General features: G+C 60.0%; 1 protein-coding gene across 2 annotated transcripts; it reads left to right on the top strand.

The window, feature by feature from the left end:
• Nucleotides 1–139: 139 nt before the first annotated feature.
• Nucleotides 140–18,118, top strand: LOC119847033 (metalloproteinase inhibitor 1-like). Of its 2 annotated transcripts, none has more exons than XM_043501131.1 (7): nucleotides 140–1,298; nucleotides 3,276–3,437; nucleotides 14,275–14,424; nucleotides 15,905–16,002; nucleotides 16,201–16,318; nucleotides 17,161–17,282; nucleotides 17,795–18,118. In XM_043501131.1, exons 2-7 carry the CDS (start codon nucleotides 3,428–3,430, stop codon nucleotides 18,035–18,037), a joined length of 741 nt encoding a protein of 246 aa, XP_043357066.1. In that variant the 5' UTR covers nucleotides 140–1,298; nucleotides 3,276–3,427; the 3' UTR covers nucleotides 18,038–18,118. The 2 variants fall into 2 exon arrangements, with proteins under 2 accessions (XP_043357066.1, XP_043357067.1); XM_043501132.1 differs by lacking the exons at nucleotides 140–1,298; nucleotides 3,276–3,437 and adding exons at nucleotides 8,262–8,425; nucleotides 9,409–9,604 and having other exon boundaries at nucleotides 17,795–18,117.
• The last annotated feature ends 782 nt before the right edge of the window (nucleotides 18,119–18,900 follow it).

Here is an 18,900-nt window from a genome sequence, read left to right as displayed (position 1 = left end):
CAGCCGTGTCCAGCTCCTTATATAGCCTAGCCCCACCCTCCCGAGGACATCCGGGTGCCTTCGACACCTGAGCCCGCCCCCTGTTGAGGACCCCCTGAGCCCCGCCCCCCGGCGACATCCGGGTCCTTCCAAGAACTGGCTCCCCCGCCCTGCGCGTGAACCCGCGAACCTCCGAGATCCGTCCTCTCCGCGCGCGAGGGTTACCATAACAACGCGGCCTGGTCTGCACTGAGACCATCCTCGCCTGGCCCTGACCTGGCTCTGCCCAGTCCCCGAGACTCTCCCGTAACAGCCCGCCCTGAGAAACCCCCCCGTAACACCCCCCATGCGGCCGAGAGACCCGCCCGTAACAACCCACCCTGAGAGACCCTCCCATAACACCCCCCATGCGGCCGAGAGACCCCCCCGTAACAACCCGCCCTGAGAGACCCTCCCTTACCCCCCATGCAACCGAGAGACCCCCCCCCCGTAACAACCTGCCCTAAGAGACCCTCCCATAACACACCCTCGTGCAACCGAGAGACCCTCCTGTAACAACCCACCCTGAGAGACCCTCCCATAACACCCTCCATGCGGCCGAGAGACCCTCCCATAATAACCCCCCCTCCCCTCGTGCAGCCAAGAGACCCTACCATAACAATCCAGCCTCTACGGTCTTGAGAGACCCTGCCATAACAGACCATCCTGAGAGGCCCTACGATAACAAACCAGTCCCTCCTGCCCCCTGTGCTGCCGAGAGGCCCTTCCATAACAAACCAGCTGCTATGGTCCTGAAAGACCATTCCACAACAACCCAGCCGTAAGAGACCCTACCATAACAAACCAGCCCCGAGAGACCCTACCTGAACAAACCAGCTGCTACAGTCCTGAGAGACCCTCCCATAACAAACCAGCTTCTAAAGTCCTGGGGGACCCTACCATAACAAAGCAGCCCTGAGAGACCGTCCTGTAACAACCCAGCCCCCCATGCTGCTGAGAGACCCTGCCATAACAACCCGGCCACTAGGGTCCTGAGAGACCCTATCATAACAAACCAGCCATGAAAGAACCTACCATAACAAACCAGACTCCAGCACTCCCAAGAGACCCTACAGTAACCCAACACCTCCGTGGTCCAGCACAGCCTCCCCACCCCACCATCTCCCCTGGCCGTCACCTCTTTTGGGCGGGGACCCACATCTCACTCCCTGCTCCCCCCACGGGGCGCCTCCAGGCTGCGTAGCTCCCTGCCTTCCCTGCGTGCTGCCCAGCAGAGACCGGCTGCCTGAGTACTCCCGCATGTCTTCTTGTCCGAGATGGTGAGTGCCCCCGCTCGTAGATCCCCCATTGTACGCGCTGGACCTGCTGGTTTTATCCTTAAGGTGAAAACGCTGCAGAGAAATCACGGTAAAAACCAGGACAGAACCACACGCGCCTGCTGATACGCTAGCCGGAGATCCCCAAGCCCTGATGTTGGATCTGGCAGGAGAAAATTAATAATTTGTAGATTCCCAGGACAGGGGGGGATCACGGTTATGATCTAGTCTGGCCTCCCGTTTCGCACAGGCCAGAGAGCGTCCCCACACTAATTCCCAGGGCAGATCTTGTAGAAAACAGCCCATCTTGATTGAAAAATGGCCAGTGATGGAGAATCCACTGTGCCCTCTTGGGAAATTGCCCCCATGGTTCACTAGTCTCAGGGTCAAAAAAACCCGATGCATTATTTCCTGATTAAATTTGTTTAGCCTCAACTTCCAGCCACTGGATCACATGAGATCTTCCTCTGCTGGACTGACGGGCCTGTTACCACGGATTTGTTCCCTCCATTGGCACTTGGAGACTGGAATTGAGTCACCCCTTCACCTTCTCTTTGTTCAGCTAAATAGACTGAGCTGCTGGTGTCTCTCACTCTCAGGCAATGCTCTTCTCGGACCCTGCCCCGACTGATCAACGTCCTTCTTGAATTGAAGGCCCCAGAATGGGACACAGGATTCCAGCAGCAGCTGCATCAGGGCCAAATCCAGAGGGAAAATCCCCTCTCTGCTCCGACTCGAGATTCCCCTGTTTATACATCCCAGGATCATGTTAGCTCCCTTTTGGTCCCAGCGTCACACTGCGATCGATCTCATGTTCAGCTGATTTTCCACCACGACCCTCAAATCTTTTTTCAGTGTCATTGCTTCCCAGGAGAGAGTCTGGCCAGCATCCTTTATTCCTAGATGTTGATGTTGATAAATCAGGGAGGGGTCAGAGAAGAGCCATGAGGATGATTAAAGACCCAGCCTGAGAGTGAGAGACGCCAGCAGCTCAATCTGTTTAGCAGAACAAAGAGACGCTGAAGGGGTGATGACTTGATCCCACTCTGTATGTACTGACGTGGGGAACAAATATTTATTAGCGGGCTCGTCAGTCCAGCAGGAGAAGGTCAAACTTGATCCAATGACTGGAAGTTGAAGCTGGACCAATTCGCCTGGGAATAAGGCGGGGTGGGCAAACTTTTTGGCTCGAGGGTTACACCTGGGTCTGGAAATTGTATGGCTGGCCATTAATGCTCACGAAATTGGGGGTTGGGGTGCAGGAGGGGGTGAGGGCTCTGGGGTGGGGCCAGAAATGCAGTTCCTGGCCAATGGGAGCTGCGGGGGTGGCGCTTGGGGCATGGGCAGCGTGTGGAGCCCCCTGGCTGCCCCTACATGTAGGAGCCGGAGGAGGACATGCCGCTGCTTCCGGGAGTTGCACAGAGTGGGACAAGCCCTGGATCCTGCTCCCTGGCGGGAGTTCAAGGGCTAGATTAAAACATCTGAAGGGCCAGATGTGGCCCCCGGGCCGTAGTTTGTCCATCCCTGGAAGAAGGCATCAATTTTTTACTATGAGAGTCATGAACCAACGGGTCGATTTCCCAAGGGGTGTAATGAATTCTCCATCACTGGCCATTTTTCAGTCAAGCTGGGCTGGTTCTCTGCTAGATCAGCTCTAGGAATGATGTTGGGGATGGTCTCCGGCCTGTGTGAGACAGACGAGATGAGCCTGGGGGCTACTTGTGGCCTTGATCCTTGGGTTGCCTTTAGCCCGGTGGTTACGGTGCTCAGCCAGGGCGTGGGAAGGATTTGAACACGGGTATTTTAACTGAGCGCCCTAATCTCTGAACTGAAGGACGTACTCAGGCGGGTCGCTCTCCCTCGCTCGCATTGGTCCCCTGTTGGGTTAACTCATTCAATGTTAATTGGGGCAGTGACTCTGCAGCCCGGTGCTTAGGGGTCCCGGTAGAGATTCCTGTTCAAATCCGTACTTCTCGGCAGGCTGTGATGGGGGTCTCTCCCCCGTGGTGGATGTGGTCTCTCAGCAGGGGGCTGGCAGCTCGAGGGGCATCCCTTTCACCATTGAGTTTTGTGGAGCTCCAACACCTCCCATCTGATCCAGGAGCCAGCCATGTGGGGAGCTGCCCAGGACAATGGAGAGAGGTGAGATGCACCCGCCAAGCTGGGCAAGCCGGAAAAGGCATTTCAAGACATGTGGGAGACTGAGCATCTGTGGGAAGCATGCCAGCCCTCAGAGATGGGGCGGTCCCAGGGCCTCCCCTTGTGGACAAGCAGGACCCCTTAGGGAGGCTGCTCCAAGGGAGTGACATGGTGGGGGGCAGACATTCCCAATACCATTCTAGGTAGAGCTAGGTGCCTTCTTGGAGCCTGGACTTAGGTGCTGCAAGACACAAGAGGGGCAGGATTTTTGTGGGTCGCGTGCTGGGTCACCCATCTCTCTCTGCTTGCTGTAGAGAGAATCCAGGCCCCTAACTCGGATTCTGTGGGTTGCAGCGATTTTTCAAGGGACCTAGAAGGGCAGCATCACAAGGCCTAAGTCCCTTTGGGGGTCCAGGCCTAATGTTCTGGAAAATGCTCCATCGCCCTCATTTGATATGCAAACCTCATCCTTCTTCTAGCCAAATATGGGACACAGATGTTGAATGAATATGTCTGCCTTTTCTGTACCATCATTAACAATTTTTCCATCTCTGTCTATGATAGGATGTATTTTGTTCCTGATATGCTTTAACCTCCCCCCCCCCCCTTGTCCTTAGCCAGCTATGGACGTTCCTCTCTTGCCTTTAGTTTCCCTTATCAATTTTCTACACTTCTAATTTATATTGATTACTGTTTATCTCATATTTTTCCCCATTTTTTATATGTAGCTTTGTAAATTTCTAAGTGATGCCTTCATTTCCCCCACTGAAAGAGCATGGGCTTTTAGCCAAATGTATCCACTTTCTTGATTTCTGGAATTGTGGCTTTTTGGTCATCTGAGGAACTTTTCTTCGAAAACTCCCCAGGTGCATTCATATTTTGCAATCTAATTTTTTCCTTCCAGTCTATTTCATTCATCATTTTTCTCTGCGTTAGGAAATAAGCCCATTCAAAGCACAGAGGAAAAAAATATGTTATAGGTTGGAACATCCTGTTTGCCCATATTGAATAATTTAATAATAATAATAATAATAATAATAATAGGAGGTGGCGCATCACAGCCATGCAGTGGTATGTGCAGCTGTTCCCCAGCTGCACTGCTCTAGAAGTGGCTGCATCTCAGTGTTGGGCGAACCATCCCCAGGTGGCGTTATGTGCGGCTGTTTCCCAGCTGCCCTGCCCCAGAGGTGGCTGCATCTCAGTGCTGGGAGAGCTGTCCTGGTGTGTTGGAATGAAGGAGACAGAGCCAGAGGCCTTTCAACACCTTTATGACTGTTCCATGCTGCATTCAGCGCCCCATGGGTCTCAGTTCCAGTGGGTGGCTGGGTCCAGGCTGAGGGAGATGACGGAGGGCGGGGGGGCAGGGGGGGAGGTCATAGCGCGCAGGGAGCTGTACCAATCCTCGGGGGCTCGGGGGGGTGGCGGGGGGTGGGTGCATGGGAACTGGCCAGGGGGAGACGGGAGCCCTGTGGGGTAGGAGGCAGGGAAACGGGGGAGGTGGTGGTGGGGGGCCAGGGTTGGGGTGTACTGGTACTGCCGGGGTGGGGGAACGGGTACTGGCCCGACTGAGAGGACCCGCGGAGGGCTGGGCTTCAGCAGGGCCCGTTCCTGCTTCCGCTGCTTGGCCCGGCGGTTCTGGAACCACACCTGGAAAGAGATAAAGACACCATCCAGACCCAGCCGCATTACCCCACGGAGCCCCTCACACAGGAGTGCCCCTGGCTGGGACCTCAACGATGCCTCACCCGGCACTGAGTGCGGCCACCTCTTGGGCGGGGCAGCTGGGAAACAGCCACACAGAACGCCCTCCAGTGCCCAGCATTGACTGCCAGGGGAGAGCACCCCCCTGCCCAGCCTCCCGTTCCGCAGCCTTCCACCTGGTACCTGGATCCTGGCCTCATTGAGCCGCGTAGCCCGGGCCAGCTCCTCACGGACGTAGATGTCCGGATAATGGTTCTTGATGAAGGCGGCCTCCAGCTGCTCTAGCTGCTCCTGGGTGAAGCTGGTGCGATGGCGCCGGCGTGTGGGGGTGGCGAAATGCAGGGAAGGGGGAGCAGCCGGGGGTCCCCCCGCCAGGCCGGGCATCTCTGGGGCCTTCCTGAAGGGGGGGCTGATAATGTCTGAGAGGGAGACGGTGTGGGGTAAGGGGGCTGTCAGGACCTCAGCCGGTGCCCCACACTCCCGACCAGCAGCCCCCTCCTAGCCCAGCCCTGCCCCCTCCCAGCTCTGCCGGTGCCCCTCATTCCTGACCCACAGCCCCCTGCTAGCCCAGCCTCGGGCTCCCCACAGCCCTGCCAGTGCCCCTCACTCCCGATCTGCAGTCCCCTGCTAGCCCAGCCCTGACCCCCTCCCCAGCTCTGCCGGTGCCCCTCACACCTGACCCGCAGCCCCCTGCTAGCCCAGCCCCAGGCTCCCTGCCCCCACCCCCTATACTTTAAACGGGGATATTTCTAACCTCTGTCAGCGCGTTCTCCTGCAATGCGCGGTGCCCCCGTGGCAGTGTGCTGTGCCCCCTAGTGGCCCAGCATGGGTAAAAGCCCTAATACCTCCGCTGTGGGGAGCGCTCCCCCTGCAGCTCAGTGCATGGATGTCTGCGCCACTGTGGAGGCGCGTTGCAGGTTACGGGGGAACGTCTCTACACCCCAACAAGGTCCCTTCTCGGCAGGTCGGTGGCAGCCTCTGAGAGTCCTCCCCCCCGCCCCGCTGGTGACATGTAATTCCCGGCTGTGATCCCCGGGATTAAGTGGGGGGAACCTGATCACCCTTCCCCACCCGGCCCACTGAACCTGAGAGCGTGAGAACGCAGTGCCCCGGGGGACACAATGCACCCGGGAGGCTAATTAGTCTGGGACGGGTGGGGGGGACAGGGACAGGGAAGGAATTTGAGCCCCGGAGAGTATGTGCCAAGAAGCTTTCTCATTAATGTGTACATGACCTGGGGCCACGGACCTGGCTTCCAGCCCCACCACTGTAACCACTAGACCCCCCCAGCGCCCCCCAAGCCAAGGAGAGAACCCAGGAGTCCTGGCTCTCAGCCCCCCTTCCTGCTGTAACCACTAGACCCCCCCCTCGAGCCAGGGAGAGAACCCAGGGGTCCTGGCTCCCAGCCCCCACCCTGGTTCTGCATGGGGGAGGAGTAGTGGCAGGCCCCCTCCCTGGGACCCCACTCACGGTTTGAGCCGCCAGCCCCTGCCATGGCTGCAGAGGATGTGGGGTCAGTGCTGGGTGGCCAGGCTCAGCACCGGGGGACGGGACGGTGTCGGAAGCAAGAGTGGACTAACAGCATTGGAGGATAAGGTAGGACCCAGGAGTCCTGGCTCCCAGCCCGCTCCCCCGCTCTAACCACTAGATTCCCCTCCCCTCCCTGGGGAGAGAACCCAGGAGTCCTGGCTCCCAGCCCCTCCCCCCACTCTAATCACTAGACCCCACTCCCCTCCCAGAGCCAGGGAGAGAACCCACGAGTCCTGGCTCCCAGCCCCTCTGGCTGTAGAGCAGTTCCCCCATCTTTCTCCCTGAACTCAGACCCCCCTTTCCTCCCCTTTCTCTGCCCCCTCCCTAGAAGGGACTCGTCCCTGAAGGCTGGGGGTCCCCACTTACCAGCCTTGGAGCTGACAGTTTGGGGTACCTGTCACCTAACCCCGCAACCTTCCTACTCCTTCCCTGCGCTCCCTCCTCCTCGCCCTGTGCCCCACGCGCCCCCACCCCAAACTTTTAAGTCATCTCTGAGTCCGCCTCTCCCCTCTTGGGGGGTGTCTGCATTGACCAATCGGTTCCCCCCCAGTGGGGACCATCCCCCCTCAAGGCAGGTCCTGGCAGGGGCGGGTCAGGGCAGGATCAGTGTGGGCCCCAGGTGGTGCGACCCCTAGATAGCTAGGGGATAGCTGTCGGGGGGGGGTAGTTAGCAGTGTATGTGTGTGTGCCCCCTACTGGAGGGGGTGGGCCCTGCTCTGTGTGTCGGAGCGGTCTGCACTGCGGGGGAGATCAGTTAGTGGGGGAGAGGCTGGGGTGGCTTGGAGTTTGGGAGGCTCGGGGGAGGGGGGCTCTGTGTGTGGCAGCTCCCGCCTCCCGTCCCCTGGGATAAGGTTCCAGTAATCAGGGCTGCCCATTGTGAGTGTAAATCCACCGAGATTGGGAACAGCCGCAGAAAAAAACCCAGCCCCCTTCTGCCCCAGCCCTGCCGGTGCCCCTTACTCCCAACCCGCAGCCCAGCCCAGGGCTCCCCCGCCAGCCCTGCCAGTGCCCCTCACTCCCAACCTTCAGCCCCCTGCCAGCCCTGCCGGTGCCCCTCACTCCCGCCCTGCAGCCCCCTGCCAGCCCAGCCCTGGCCAGCGCCTGGCACTAGGGGGCCCAGGTTGTGCACAGCTGCTGGATTTTTTTTGATGGCCTTTCCCTGCTGGCCTGTAATGGGCGGGTTAGAGGTTGAGCAGCTTGCCCCCTTTCCGGCTGCCCTCAGTATGGTAAGGCATTGAGCAACCGCCGGGCAAACGGGTTTCCTTTATATCTGGAGCAAGCTCTGCCATGGAACCCAGGAGTCCTGGCTCCCAGCCCCCCGCTCTAACCCACTGGCCCCCACTCCCCTCCCAGAGCCAGGGAGAGAACCCAGGAGTCCTGGCTCCAACGCCCCCCCTGCTCTAACCCACTAGAACCTACTCCCCTCCCAGTGGTTGGGAGAGAACCCAGGTGGCTGCTCTGTGTTTGTGTGTCCCTGACGCCTCCTGCTGGAGGGGATGGGCCCTGCTCTGTGTGTGTGTGTTAGTGCAATGAGGTTGAAGCACTGACTCTTGTGTTCCCTACAGAGCCAAGAGCTAATAGTGATTCCTCCGTCAGCTCCAGGTCTCTGCTTTTGGGACAGGAGCTGAGTTTTAGATGTACAGCTACTGAGATGCAGCCACCTCTGGTGCAGGGCAAGTGGGGAAAGGCCACACCTAACACCATATGGGGAGGGCTTGCCCGTAGCTGAGATGCAGCCACCTCTGGGGCGAGACAACAAGGTAAGAACAGCACAGCAAAGCCACAAACCTGGGACGGGAACTGAAGGACTGTCCATATTTGGTTGACCGAGGTTCCCGAAATAGGGATTTGGCCGAGCCAGTGGGGGTCAGAGACTGCACTCGGTACCATTGTGAGTCTCTCGTCTGACCTCCTGTATCACACTGGCCAGAGACCTGCCCCGAATGAATTCCTATTTGATCTAGGGCAGAACTCTTAGCAAAACTGCCCGTCCTGATGAAAACCTTCTCCGGGCTGGAGAATCCACCGTGCCCCTGGGGAAGGGTCCCGAGGGTTCATTGCACTCACAGCAAAAACATGCACCTTATTCCCAGGCTGCATTTGTCCAGCTTCAACTTCCAGCCATGGGCCAGGGTTCGACTTCCCACTGCGGGGCTGACGAGCCCGTTAGTAAACGTTTGTTCCCTACAAGGGACTTAAAGATGGTGATTGAAACACTCAACATGTCGGGACCCTTGGGCTAAAGAGCCAGAGATCAGAACTGGCGCCCCCCCAGCCCCATTCCCTGCCCCCCTGAACCAGCCAGTCCCCGCCCTGGGGCCGATGGGAGCTGGTGCCCCCTAGAGGGGACTGGCCCCGGCCCCATTCCCCCCCACTGAGCCAGCCAGTCCCCGTCCTGGGCCTGGATCGGGGCTGGCGCCCCCTAGAGGGGACAGACCTCCTGTCTCCTTTTCAGAGTAGCAGCTGTGTTAGTCTGTATTCGCAAAAAGAAAAGGAGGACTTGTGGCACCTTAGAGACTAACAAATTTATTAGAGCATAAGCTTTCGTGAGCTACAGCTCACTTCATCGGATGCATCGGATCCGATGAAGTGAGCTGTAGCTCACGAAAGCTTTTGCTCTAATAAATTTGTTAGTCTCTAAGGTGCCACAAGTACTCCTTTTCTTTTTGTCTCCTTTTCAGCTGTCTTTCTTTGGCTCCCTGATTTCCAATGGTCTAACGATTCTCTCCCACTTCCTTTCCAGGCCCCCACGGTTTGTTACAGCTCCTGGCCCGGGGCTCATGCGCTTACAGCCAGAAACACAAAACGCCAGCCCAACCCTGGGCTGCCCCCCCCCAAGCTCTGACCCGCAGCCCCCCTCTAGCCCACTCCTGTTTCCACCCCAGCTCCGGCAGAGATCCTGCTTCACGTTGTCAGGGATGCAGCATAGCGGGAACCGGGTAAGTCCCAGGATCCTAGAGACACAAGGTGGGAGAGGTAAGAGCTCTGATTGGACCCACTTCTGTCGGTGAGAGAGGCCTGCTTCCGAGCCCTTCTCTAGGGCTCCCGCTACCATGGGCCTCTGCTCCCCTCTGGTAGCTTTTTGATTTCCCCTGCTTAGAAGGCCAAGAGAAAAAGTGACATCCCACCTGACTTCTAGTGCCCCCGCTCCAACCTGGAGGGTCTCAAACCCGGGGGGGCAGACTGTATTCGGGTGTTGGGGTGGCATGAGAAGTGACTGCTGCCTTCAGAGCTGGGTGGCCGGAGAGCAGCGGCTGCTGGCTGGGCACCCGAAGGGAGGGTGGCCTGGCAGGGGATTTCTTGCCTTGTGTGCACCTGGCTGGGTTTGAGTCAATGCCTTACAGGGTTTAATAGTTAGTGAGAGGTGCATGTTGAGAACCCAGGAGTCCTGGGCACCAGGGTGGGGTCGCTCCATGCTTGGTGCAGACGCAGGTCGGTGGTGGACAGGGTCACCTGACCCAGCTATGGCCTCTGGCAGAGGCGGCTGAGCTGCCCCCGGGGAAGGCCCTGGGAGGTGGGGAACGTTGCTGCTACAGCACCTTGGCTGTGGTGTGGATGTACTCGAGGAAACTGGCTTGTTCCTGGGGGGTCGGGGGCTGCCAGCCCCTTAGTGCTGTCTGGGGTTGGGCTGAGCTCCCAGGGCCTGGCATGGGGGGAGGGGCAGCACCCCCTTCCCCCACTGGTCATTGATGTCAGGACACGTGGAGTTAACCCCAAACCCTGACTCCAACCCCCTCACCCCCCATGCTGCATCCAGGAAGCTGTCCACCCAGTTACACACACACAATGCGTGTGTGTGCGCGCGCACGTGTTGGAGGAGACAAGCCCTGCACTGTGTGTGTGTGTGTGTGTGTGTGAAAAGAAAAGGAGGACTTGTGGCACCTTAGAGACTAACAAATTTATTAGAGCATAAGCCTTCGTGAGCTACAGCTCACTTCATCGTGTGTGTGTGTGTGTGTGTGTGTGTGTGAAAAGAAAAGGAGGACTTGTGGCACCTTAGAGACTAACAAATTTATTAGAGCATAAGCTTTCATGAGCTACAGCTCACTTCATCGTGTGTGTGTGTGTGTGTGTGTGTGTGTGTGTGTGTGTGTGTCCCTGCTCCCCCTGCTGGAGGAAACAAGCCCTGCACTCTGTGTGTGTGTGTGGAGGGCGTGTGATGAAGTGGGAATTTTTCATAATATTTTGAATATTGCGAATGCCTCGGTTTCCCCTATGTGGCACCGGGCTAACGAGGCTGCGGGAAATGGTTGTTTGCTCTGCGCAAAGACTCAGAGATCCTGGTGTGACTGATGCCTGTCTGGGCCCAGACAATCGCCCAGCCATTGGGTACCGAGAGCTAATCACCACGGTCGATCCCTCTGTAGGAAAACGAAGAGCTAAGGAGGAGGGCCAGGTCACTGAGTGGACTATTGGAAGCTCAGTGCCATGGATCTCACAAAAGGCTGGTGCCTTTAGACCCAGAGGTCAGACAGAAATCTGCCTTCATCATCCCCTTTGGGGCTCTTTGAATTCCTGGTCCTACCTTTTGTCTCAAGGGGGTGCCTGCCACCTCCCACGCCGGCTGGATCAGTTCGTTACTGAGGAGGGTGGAGGACTTTGCCCGGGTGTACAAGCCCTTCCAGGTGCTCACCGACGCCTGAGGCACAGAGCTGGGCATGGTGCTGATGCTAAGCGGGAGAGACACCCTGTCGTGTACGTGGGCGAGAACTTGCTGCCCCAGGAGCAGAGCTAGGCCCCCAGGGAGAAGGGATGCCTGGCCATGGGGTGGGCTTTTAAAAGGCGGCAGCCGTATCTAACTGGGCGGCATGTTACCGTGTAGACTGACCACTCTCTTCTGGCACGGCTGCACCAAATGAAAGGGGCTAATGCCGAGCTTCTGAGATGGAGTCTGATCCTCCAGGATTATGAGATGCAGGCGGGTCACGTGAATGGATGTGCAAATATTACAGCAGATGCTTTATCCCAGGGAGGGATCCTTGGGCTTCCCCAGGTCACGGGCTGTAGTGACCCCACTGAGTTGGGTCTCGAAGGGTGGAGAGATGTGACAAAGTGGAAACTTTTCCTAAGGTTTTGTGTGAATGCTGCGTGTGTCTCATAGTGTGCACCTATGTGGTGCATGTTTAACTAGCTGGCGGAATAGGTCGTTGACTCTCTACGCTGTGTCCAGAATTTAATAAACTCTCCTGCTTTTACCACACTGGCTGAGAGTCACTCCCACATCAGGAAGTCGGGGGTGCATTGCTCCCTTTGGGGGTACAAGTCTTCCCCAGGTGTCCAATCCAGCTGGACTGGTCGGGGAGGGGTCATGGCATGATGCGGGGGTGCTGACAGCTCCGAGGTTTGGTCCCACGGGGCGGGGAAGCCGAGGGGCTCACCCCAGTGAGTGAGTGTGCCCCTAAGGGGCTGCCACGCTGAAGGGGATCTGTTCCAGAGCCGGGCGAGAGAACTGAGCTTGTGGATCCATGACACCTTCCAACCCATCCAACTACCCATCCATCCCTGCCCCCCCCATCCCTCCACCCACCCATGGCTGCCAACTCACCCCCCCATCCAACCACCCCATTCTCTCAACAACCTCTGCCCAACCATCCCCCATCCAACCATACCAGTCCACCCACCCCCTCTCCCATCCATCCATCCATCCATCCAGTCATCTGTTCCCACACAACCATCCCTGCCCACCCATCCTACAACCAACCAGCCCTAGAACCTGTCCATCACCCCATCCAACCACCCATACCCTCTCCCATCCCTTCCCACCCACCCATCCAACCAACTACACACCCATCCCACAACCAACCAGCCCAACAACCCATCCATCACCCCATCCAACCACCCATGCACCCACACATCCCTGCCCACCCATCTCCCCTCCAACCACCGACATACCCATCCATTCCTGCCCAAACACCCACCCATCCAACCACCTATCCATCCCCCTTCCATCCCTGTCCACTCATCCATCCTTCCAGCCCCCACCCACCCCTTCCCAACCACCTGTTTATGCACCCACCCACACAACCCCGTCCACTCATCCATTATTCCATCCACCCAACCGTCCCTACACCCTCACCTATCTATAGATCTGTTCTGACCAAGGCAACGGAACAATGAACAAAGCCTGAATTCCCGTCAGCCTTGTAAATATGTAGTTAGTAGATAAGGGAACAGCAGACAGTTGAGGAATGAGGAACGGATGGCGAACGTGTGACCAGGGATTGGCTCCCAGGAACTAAGGAGCTGATCAGAGAGTGTGCGAGGGGATGTAGAACAGAGAGTGCGGGCGGTGTCCGTGTGAGGACGTGTTTATCAGCTGGTGAATGAGTTCGTACTTTGGGTGCGTGATTCACCCTGGACCCCACCCCCTGCACCTGTGAGCCTCAGTAGCTCAGTGTTGGGCCCCTGGGTGCCAGGAGAGAAACCTCCATGATGAGCCTGGCCTCGAGCTGAGTTCTTGGGGACTGAGTGGATAAGGTCCCAACATCATCCACCCAACCAGCCCTGTCCACTCACCCACCCATCCAGGTGTCCACTCACCCTTAGACCGATCCATCCATCTACCCATGCATCCCTGCCCCCACACATCCCCCCAATCCATCTGTCTATCCACCCACTCTTACCCCAACCCATCCCTCCACCCAACTACCCATCCATCCCTGCCCCCATTCTCCCATCCACCCACCGACCCAACCACCCATTCCTGTCCAGCCGCCCAACCATCCCTGTCCGCTCACCCACCCATCCAGGTGTCCACCCACCCGTAGACCTATCCATCCATCCAACCATCCATCCCTGCCCACCCCCACACATCCCCCCATCCATCCTTTTATACATCCGCTCTCTCATGACTCCATCCATCCCCCAACCACCCTGTGTACCGCTAGAGCACAGCGCCCCACTGAGTCCCCCGCCTGCCCCTAGCAGAGCCCCCCCACCCCCTGTATCACAGTGCCTGCTCTACCCCGTGCTGCCCCTCCACCCCTGGGTTTCCACCCCTCTCCTACCTGACTCACTGCAGGCGCTGAATGACCGGAAATTTCCCCTTTCCGCAGGGAGCAGTGCTGGGGGGTGGGGGTGGGGACTGTCCCACGCACCCGAGCAAGAAACGTCAGATAATAATTACCCCCCCTCCCCCACTGACATTCCCCCCTTCCTCCTGGCCGGTGGAGCGGGGGAGGAGAAAGGTGTGGTGCTGCTTATATAGGAACCAGTGGGGCTGAGCCACACACTGAGCAAGTCAGGATTCCCACCCCCCGCCTGCCCCATGGTCTCAGGTAGGAGAGAGGAGCCCCCCTGCTGCCCCCCTCCACTGGGCCCCCAAGACCCCTCTGCTGGGCCCCCCTGGCACCCCTTCCAGCCCCGCTGCTGTCTCCCTCCCAGCCCTGCCAGTACCCCTCACTCATGACCCACAGCCCCCTGCTAGCCCGCCCCTGTGCTTTCCCCATCTCCAGGCCAGGCCAGAGCAGAAACTGCTGGAAGAGGCTGGGGTTGGAGTAGTGGGGAGCCCCCCATAGCGCCCCCTGTTGGGAGAAGCCAGGCTGGGGTGATTCTGGGGGCTGGGGTGTCTCCATCTCTCAGGGGTCTAACCGGCTCCGTCCCCCCCCAGACCCCCTCGATCCCAGTGTCACCATGAGACCTGTCGCCTTGAGCCGGCTGCTGGCGGGAACGATCCTGGTCCTGGTCCTGGGGGACCCCACGGCCGCCTGCAGCTGTGCCCCCCAGCACCCCCAGATGGCGTTCTGCCAGGCTGACGTCGGTGAGTGACCCCTGACCCCACCCCCTGTCCCCCAGCACTCCTCTGAGCCCCCTGCTCCCCAGTACTCCTGCTGAGTCCCCCTTCCATGTCCCTCAGCACCCCTCTGAGCCCCCTGCCCCCAGTACCCCCCTTTGAGCCCCCCATCCCCCAGTACCCCCTGCTGAGCCTGCCCCCCATTCCCCAGTACCCCCCACTGAGCCCCCCTGCCCTCTGTCCCTCAGCACCCCCAGATGCCGTTCTGCCAGGCCAACGTCAGTGAGTGACCCTGACCCCACCCCCTGCCCCCCAGCACCCGTCTGAGCCCCCTGCCCCCCAGTACCCACTGCTGAGTCCCCCACCCCTGTCCCTCAGCACCCATCTGAGCCCCCTGCCCCCAGTACCCCTTCTGAGCCCCCATCCCCCAGTATCCCCCGCTGAGCTCCCCACCCTGCCCCCAGCACCCCCAGATGGCATTCTGCCAGGCTGACATTGGTGAGTGACTCCTGAACCCATCCCCTGTCCCTCAGCACCCCTCTGAGCCCCCCATCCCCGAGTAACCCCCGCTGAGCCCCCTCATCTCCCCAGCACCCCCAGATGGCGTTCTGCCAGGCCGACGTCGGTGAGTGACCCCTGACGCCACCCCCTGTCCCCCAGCACTCCTCTGAGCCCCCTGCCCCCAGTACCCCTTCTGAGCCCCCATCCCCCAGTATCCCCCGCTGAGCTCCCCACCCTGCCCCCCAGCACCCCCAGATGGCATTCTGCCAGGCTGACATTGGTGAGTGACCCCTGAACCCATCCCCTGTCCCTCAGCACCCCTCTGAGCCCCCCATCCTCCAGTAACCCCCGCTGAGCCCCCCATCTCCCCAGCACCCCGAGATGCCGTTCGCCAAGCCGATGTTGGTGGGTGACCCCTGACCTCACCCCCTGCCTCCCAGCACCTCTCTGAGCCCCCCCCCAGCACCCCAAGATGCTGTTCTGCCAGGCCAACGTGGGTGAGTGACTCCCCCAATGCCCCACACCCCAGCACAGTTCACCTGTAATTTTTGCAGCTCCCCCAAACACCAATAAATGCTTGGGCCCCTCCCCCAGAGCTATCAACCCCACCCCTGAGCTGAGACGTCCCCATTGGCCAACCAGGGAGCGCTCCCCCGCACCTGTGCCCCAGCGTCAGTATAACTATTACCCGCTGGAGAGACCCTGAGCTGATTCTGGGGTCACTGCTCCAGCCCTGACGCCCCCACAGAGTGTGTGAGTGTGAGTGTGAGTGTGAGTGTGTGGCGATGGGGATCCTCCTCCCTCCAAGGCGTGGAAGAACCCAAGAGTCCAGAGACCCAGACCCAAGGTGCAGGGGGACCCGGAATGGGAGGGAGGGATTCCCCCAGTTGTCTGTGTCATATCGGAGTCGACTCTGGTGGTTTTAGATGCCGTGAGCCTGGTGGGGGGCTGGGGGCATCCTGGGGGCCACTCAGGGTGCCCTGACCCCCCTCTCTTTGCCATGCAGTGATTCGGGGCAAGTTCATGGGGGTCATTCCACTGAACTCCAGCAGCAGCACCCAGAAGTTTGAGTCCTGGATTCGCTACAAGATCAAAATCACCAAGGTACCTGCACCCCCCCCAAACTCCCTCCTGCTCCCCACAGCCAGCCCCCACCAACCCCACCCCCCCGTCCCGCTCCCCACGGTGCCCCCTGCTGGTCCAGGCCAGGACTGGGGTAGCCGGGAGCTCCCCCGCACAGCCAGGCCCCCTGCCCCGCTCCCCAGAGCGCCCCTGGCTGCTCTGACATGCGTCTCCCCACAGACCTACAAGGGGCTCGAGTCACAGGGGAATGGCCTCTTCATAGACTCCTTGGAGCAGGAGACCTTCTGTGGGTACCAGCACCGGGCGCCCCTGAACAGGGAGGAGCATCTCATCATGGGTAAATCACCCCCAGCACCCCAACACCGGCATGGGGCAGCCCCCGCCCCGGGGACTTCCCAATACCCCTCATGGCCCCTTGACACCAGCCCCCTTCTGGGGTAATTCCCCCCCGTGCCGAGAGACGCCCCCCCGCCCCGGTCACAGATCCACAGATCTGGAGCTCACTGGGGCGAGCCACTTGACTTCCCCACATCCTGGGACCAACTCCCGGAGGCTGCAGCCCCCCTGGGTCATTCTGGAAGCCCCCCCCCCCCGCAGCGAGTCCCCCCTGAATTGGACCCGTGGGGGGAGACACCCTCCCAAAGGCAGCAAAGTCCTCCCGACTTCCTTAATGTGGAGTGACTCTCAGCCAGCTGTGTGAATGCAGAGGTTTATCCGCCTGCCTTTCCTCCAAGCCCCCCATCCCTCTCTTCTGCTGAGCGGCCCCCCACACCCTTGGAGACGGCCTCCTCCCCTCAAACTGCTCTCCCCATTCAGGCCCCCCTCCCCGGCTATGGCCCCCCAAGACACTGCATTCCCCGACCAGAGGTCTAGTGTGGGGGGATGGGGGGGCTGTGCAGTGCTCTAGGGATGCTCTAGGTGTCCTTAGAGGGCTCTGTGGGTCCATGTCGGGGGGGGGCTCTGGGGGGGCTCTGGGGGAGCTGTTGGGTGGATGTGAGTCTGCGAGGCTCTGTGGGATTGGGTGACTGTGGATATGTGGGGGGCTCTGGGGGGCTACAGGGTATGGGGGCTATAGGGGGCTTTGTGGGGGGCTATAGGGGGCTCTGTGGGTCACGGGGGGGGGGCTGTTGGTCACTATGGGGCACTGTGCCAGCCACTGCCTCTGCCTTCTCCCCCCAGCCGAGCGGCAGGACAAGCGCCTGATTATTTCGTTCTGCTCCTTTGTGCGCCCCTGGGGGCGCGTCACCCCCAGCCAGCGCCAGGGGATCAGCCAGGCCTATGGACGGGGCTGCGCCTGCCAGGTGAGTTCTTGTGGGATTGGGCCTGGAAGGCCTGAGGGTCAGGGGCTGGGAGATGGGGGGGCGAAGGGTCTGGGGGGCTGGGGCTGGGAGATGGGGGGGCGAAGGGTCTGGGGGGCTGGGGCTGGGAGATGGGGGGCGAAGGGTTGGGGGGCTGGGGCTTGGAGATGGGGGCGAAGGGTCTGGGGGGCAGGGGCTGGGAGATGGGGGGGCGAAGGGTCTGGGGGACTGGGACTGGGAGATGGGGCCTTGGAGGGCTGGGGGTGTCCCTAACCCTAATGTAACATCAGGCCTGGTGGGGGGCAGATGTGGGGCTTGGGGGGGTTGGGTCTATGTGGGATGGATGTGTCCTAGAGGGCCCTCTGTGGGTGGGTGTGTCTCTCCCTAACTCCACCCACTCTTCCCCCCATGCCCGGCACACAAGTGGGGGGATGGGCTTCAGGGGGCAAGTTCTATGTGATAAGGGCGGGGTCTGTGGGTAGGCGTGGCTCTCTCTAACCCCGCCCCCTCCCCAGGCGGTGCCCTGTGAATTCAGGCCCTGCGCGCTGTCGGGCGACACCCAGTGCCTCTGGACCGACGGGCTGCTGGACCGGAGCTGGCAGGGGCCCCAGGCCCAGCATCTGGCCTGCCTGCCCCGCCCCAGCAAGGGGGCGCCCCCTGGGGCCGACCCCTTCTGCGCCTGGGAGACCCTCAAGAGCAGCCGCACCAAGGCTACAGCAAACTGCCCTGGACTGTGCCCCCCCCGAAACACCCCCTGACCTCCACCCCAAACCCCGGAACTGTCACTCCCTCTCCCTTTGACCCACCCCGAACTTTATTCCCCCACCCGAGCTCAGGCTCGGTTAAAATGCTGTTGCTGAGTTTGATTCTTAAATAAATAAATTGCTGGAACCCAGATCTGCGCCGTTGTCTGCTGGCCCAGGGCTGGGGAGCGTGAGAACCCCTTGCATTGAGCCTCAGGCCCAGCTCCGCCCGGCACATACCCCCGAGCACCCCCATGCTCCAATCCCTGGCTGCTCCTCTGCAACCCAATCCACTGCACCCCTAGGACCGGAGTTCTCTATGTACAGCTCCTGAGGTGCAGCCACCTCTGGGGCAGGGCAGCTGTCAAACAGACACACATAACGTTACATGGGGACAGCTTGCCCAGTGCCAACATGCAGCCACCTTTGGGGCGGGGTGGCTGAGGAATGGCTGCACATAATGCAAAACACCAGCCCCCTGTCAGCCCACGCCTGGGCTCCCCTCCCCAAGTGCTGCCGGTGCCCCTCACACCTGAGACCCACTGCCCCTGCCTGAGAGCTGGGAGGGAACCCAGGAGTCCTGGCTTCCAGCACCCCTTCCTGTGCTCTAACTACTAGCCCTCACTCCCTCCCAGAGCTGGGAAAAGAACCCAGGAGTCCGGGCTCCCAGCCCACCCTGCTCTAACCCACTGGACCCCACTGCTTTGCCAGAGCTGCGGAGAGAACCCAGGGGTCCTGGCTGTGTGCAGATGAGGGGTTGGATCTACTGGCTCCAGGCCGGGGCCCGGTGTGATGTCACAGTGGGTCTCCATGGGGTGGTTCTAGAACCTGGGGTAGCTGGGAGACATCAGGGCAAGGGGCGGGTGTGCAGCTTGGGG

Source organism: Dermochelys coriacea, chromosome 23, assembly GCF_009764565.3.
Source record: "Dermochelys coriacea isolate rDerCor1 chromosome 23, rDerCor1.pri.v4, whole genome shotgun sequence".
NCBI classification, from domain to species: domain Eukaryota; kingdom Metazoa; phylum Chordata; order Testudines; family Dermochelyidae; genus Dermochelys; species Dermochelys coriacea.
This window is presented reverse-complemented; position numbering and strand designations above follow the sequence as displayed.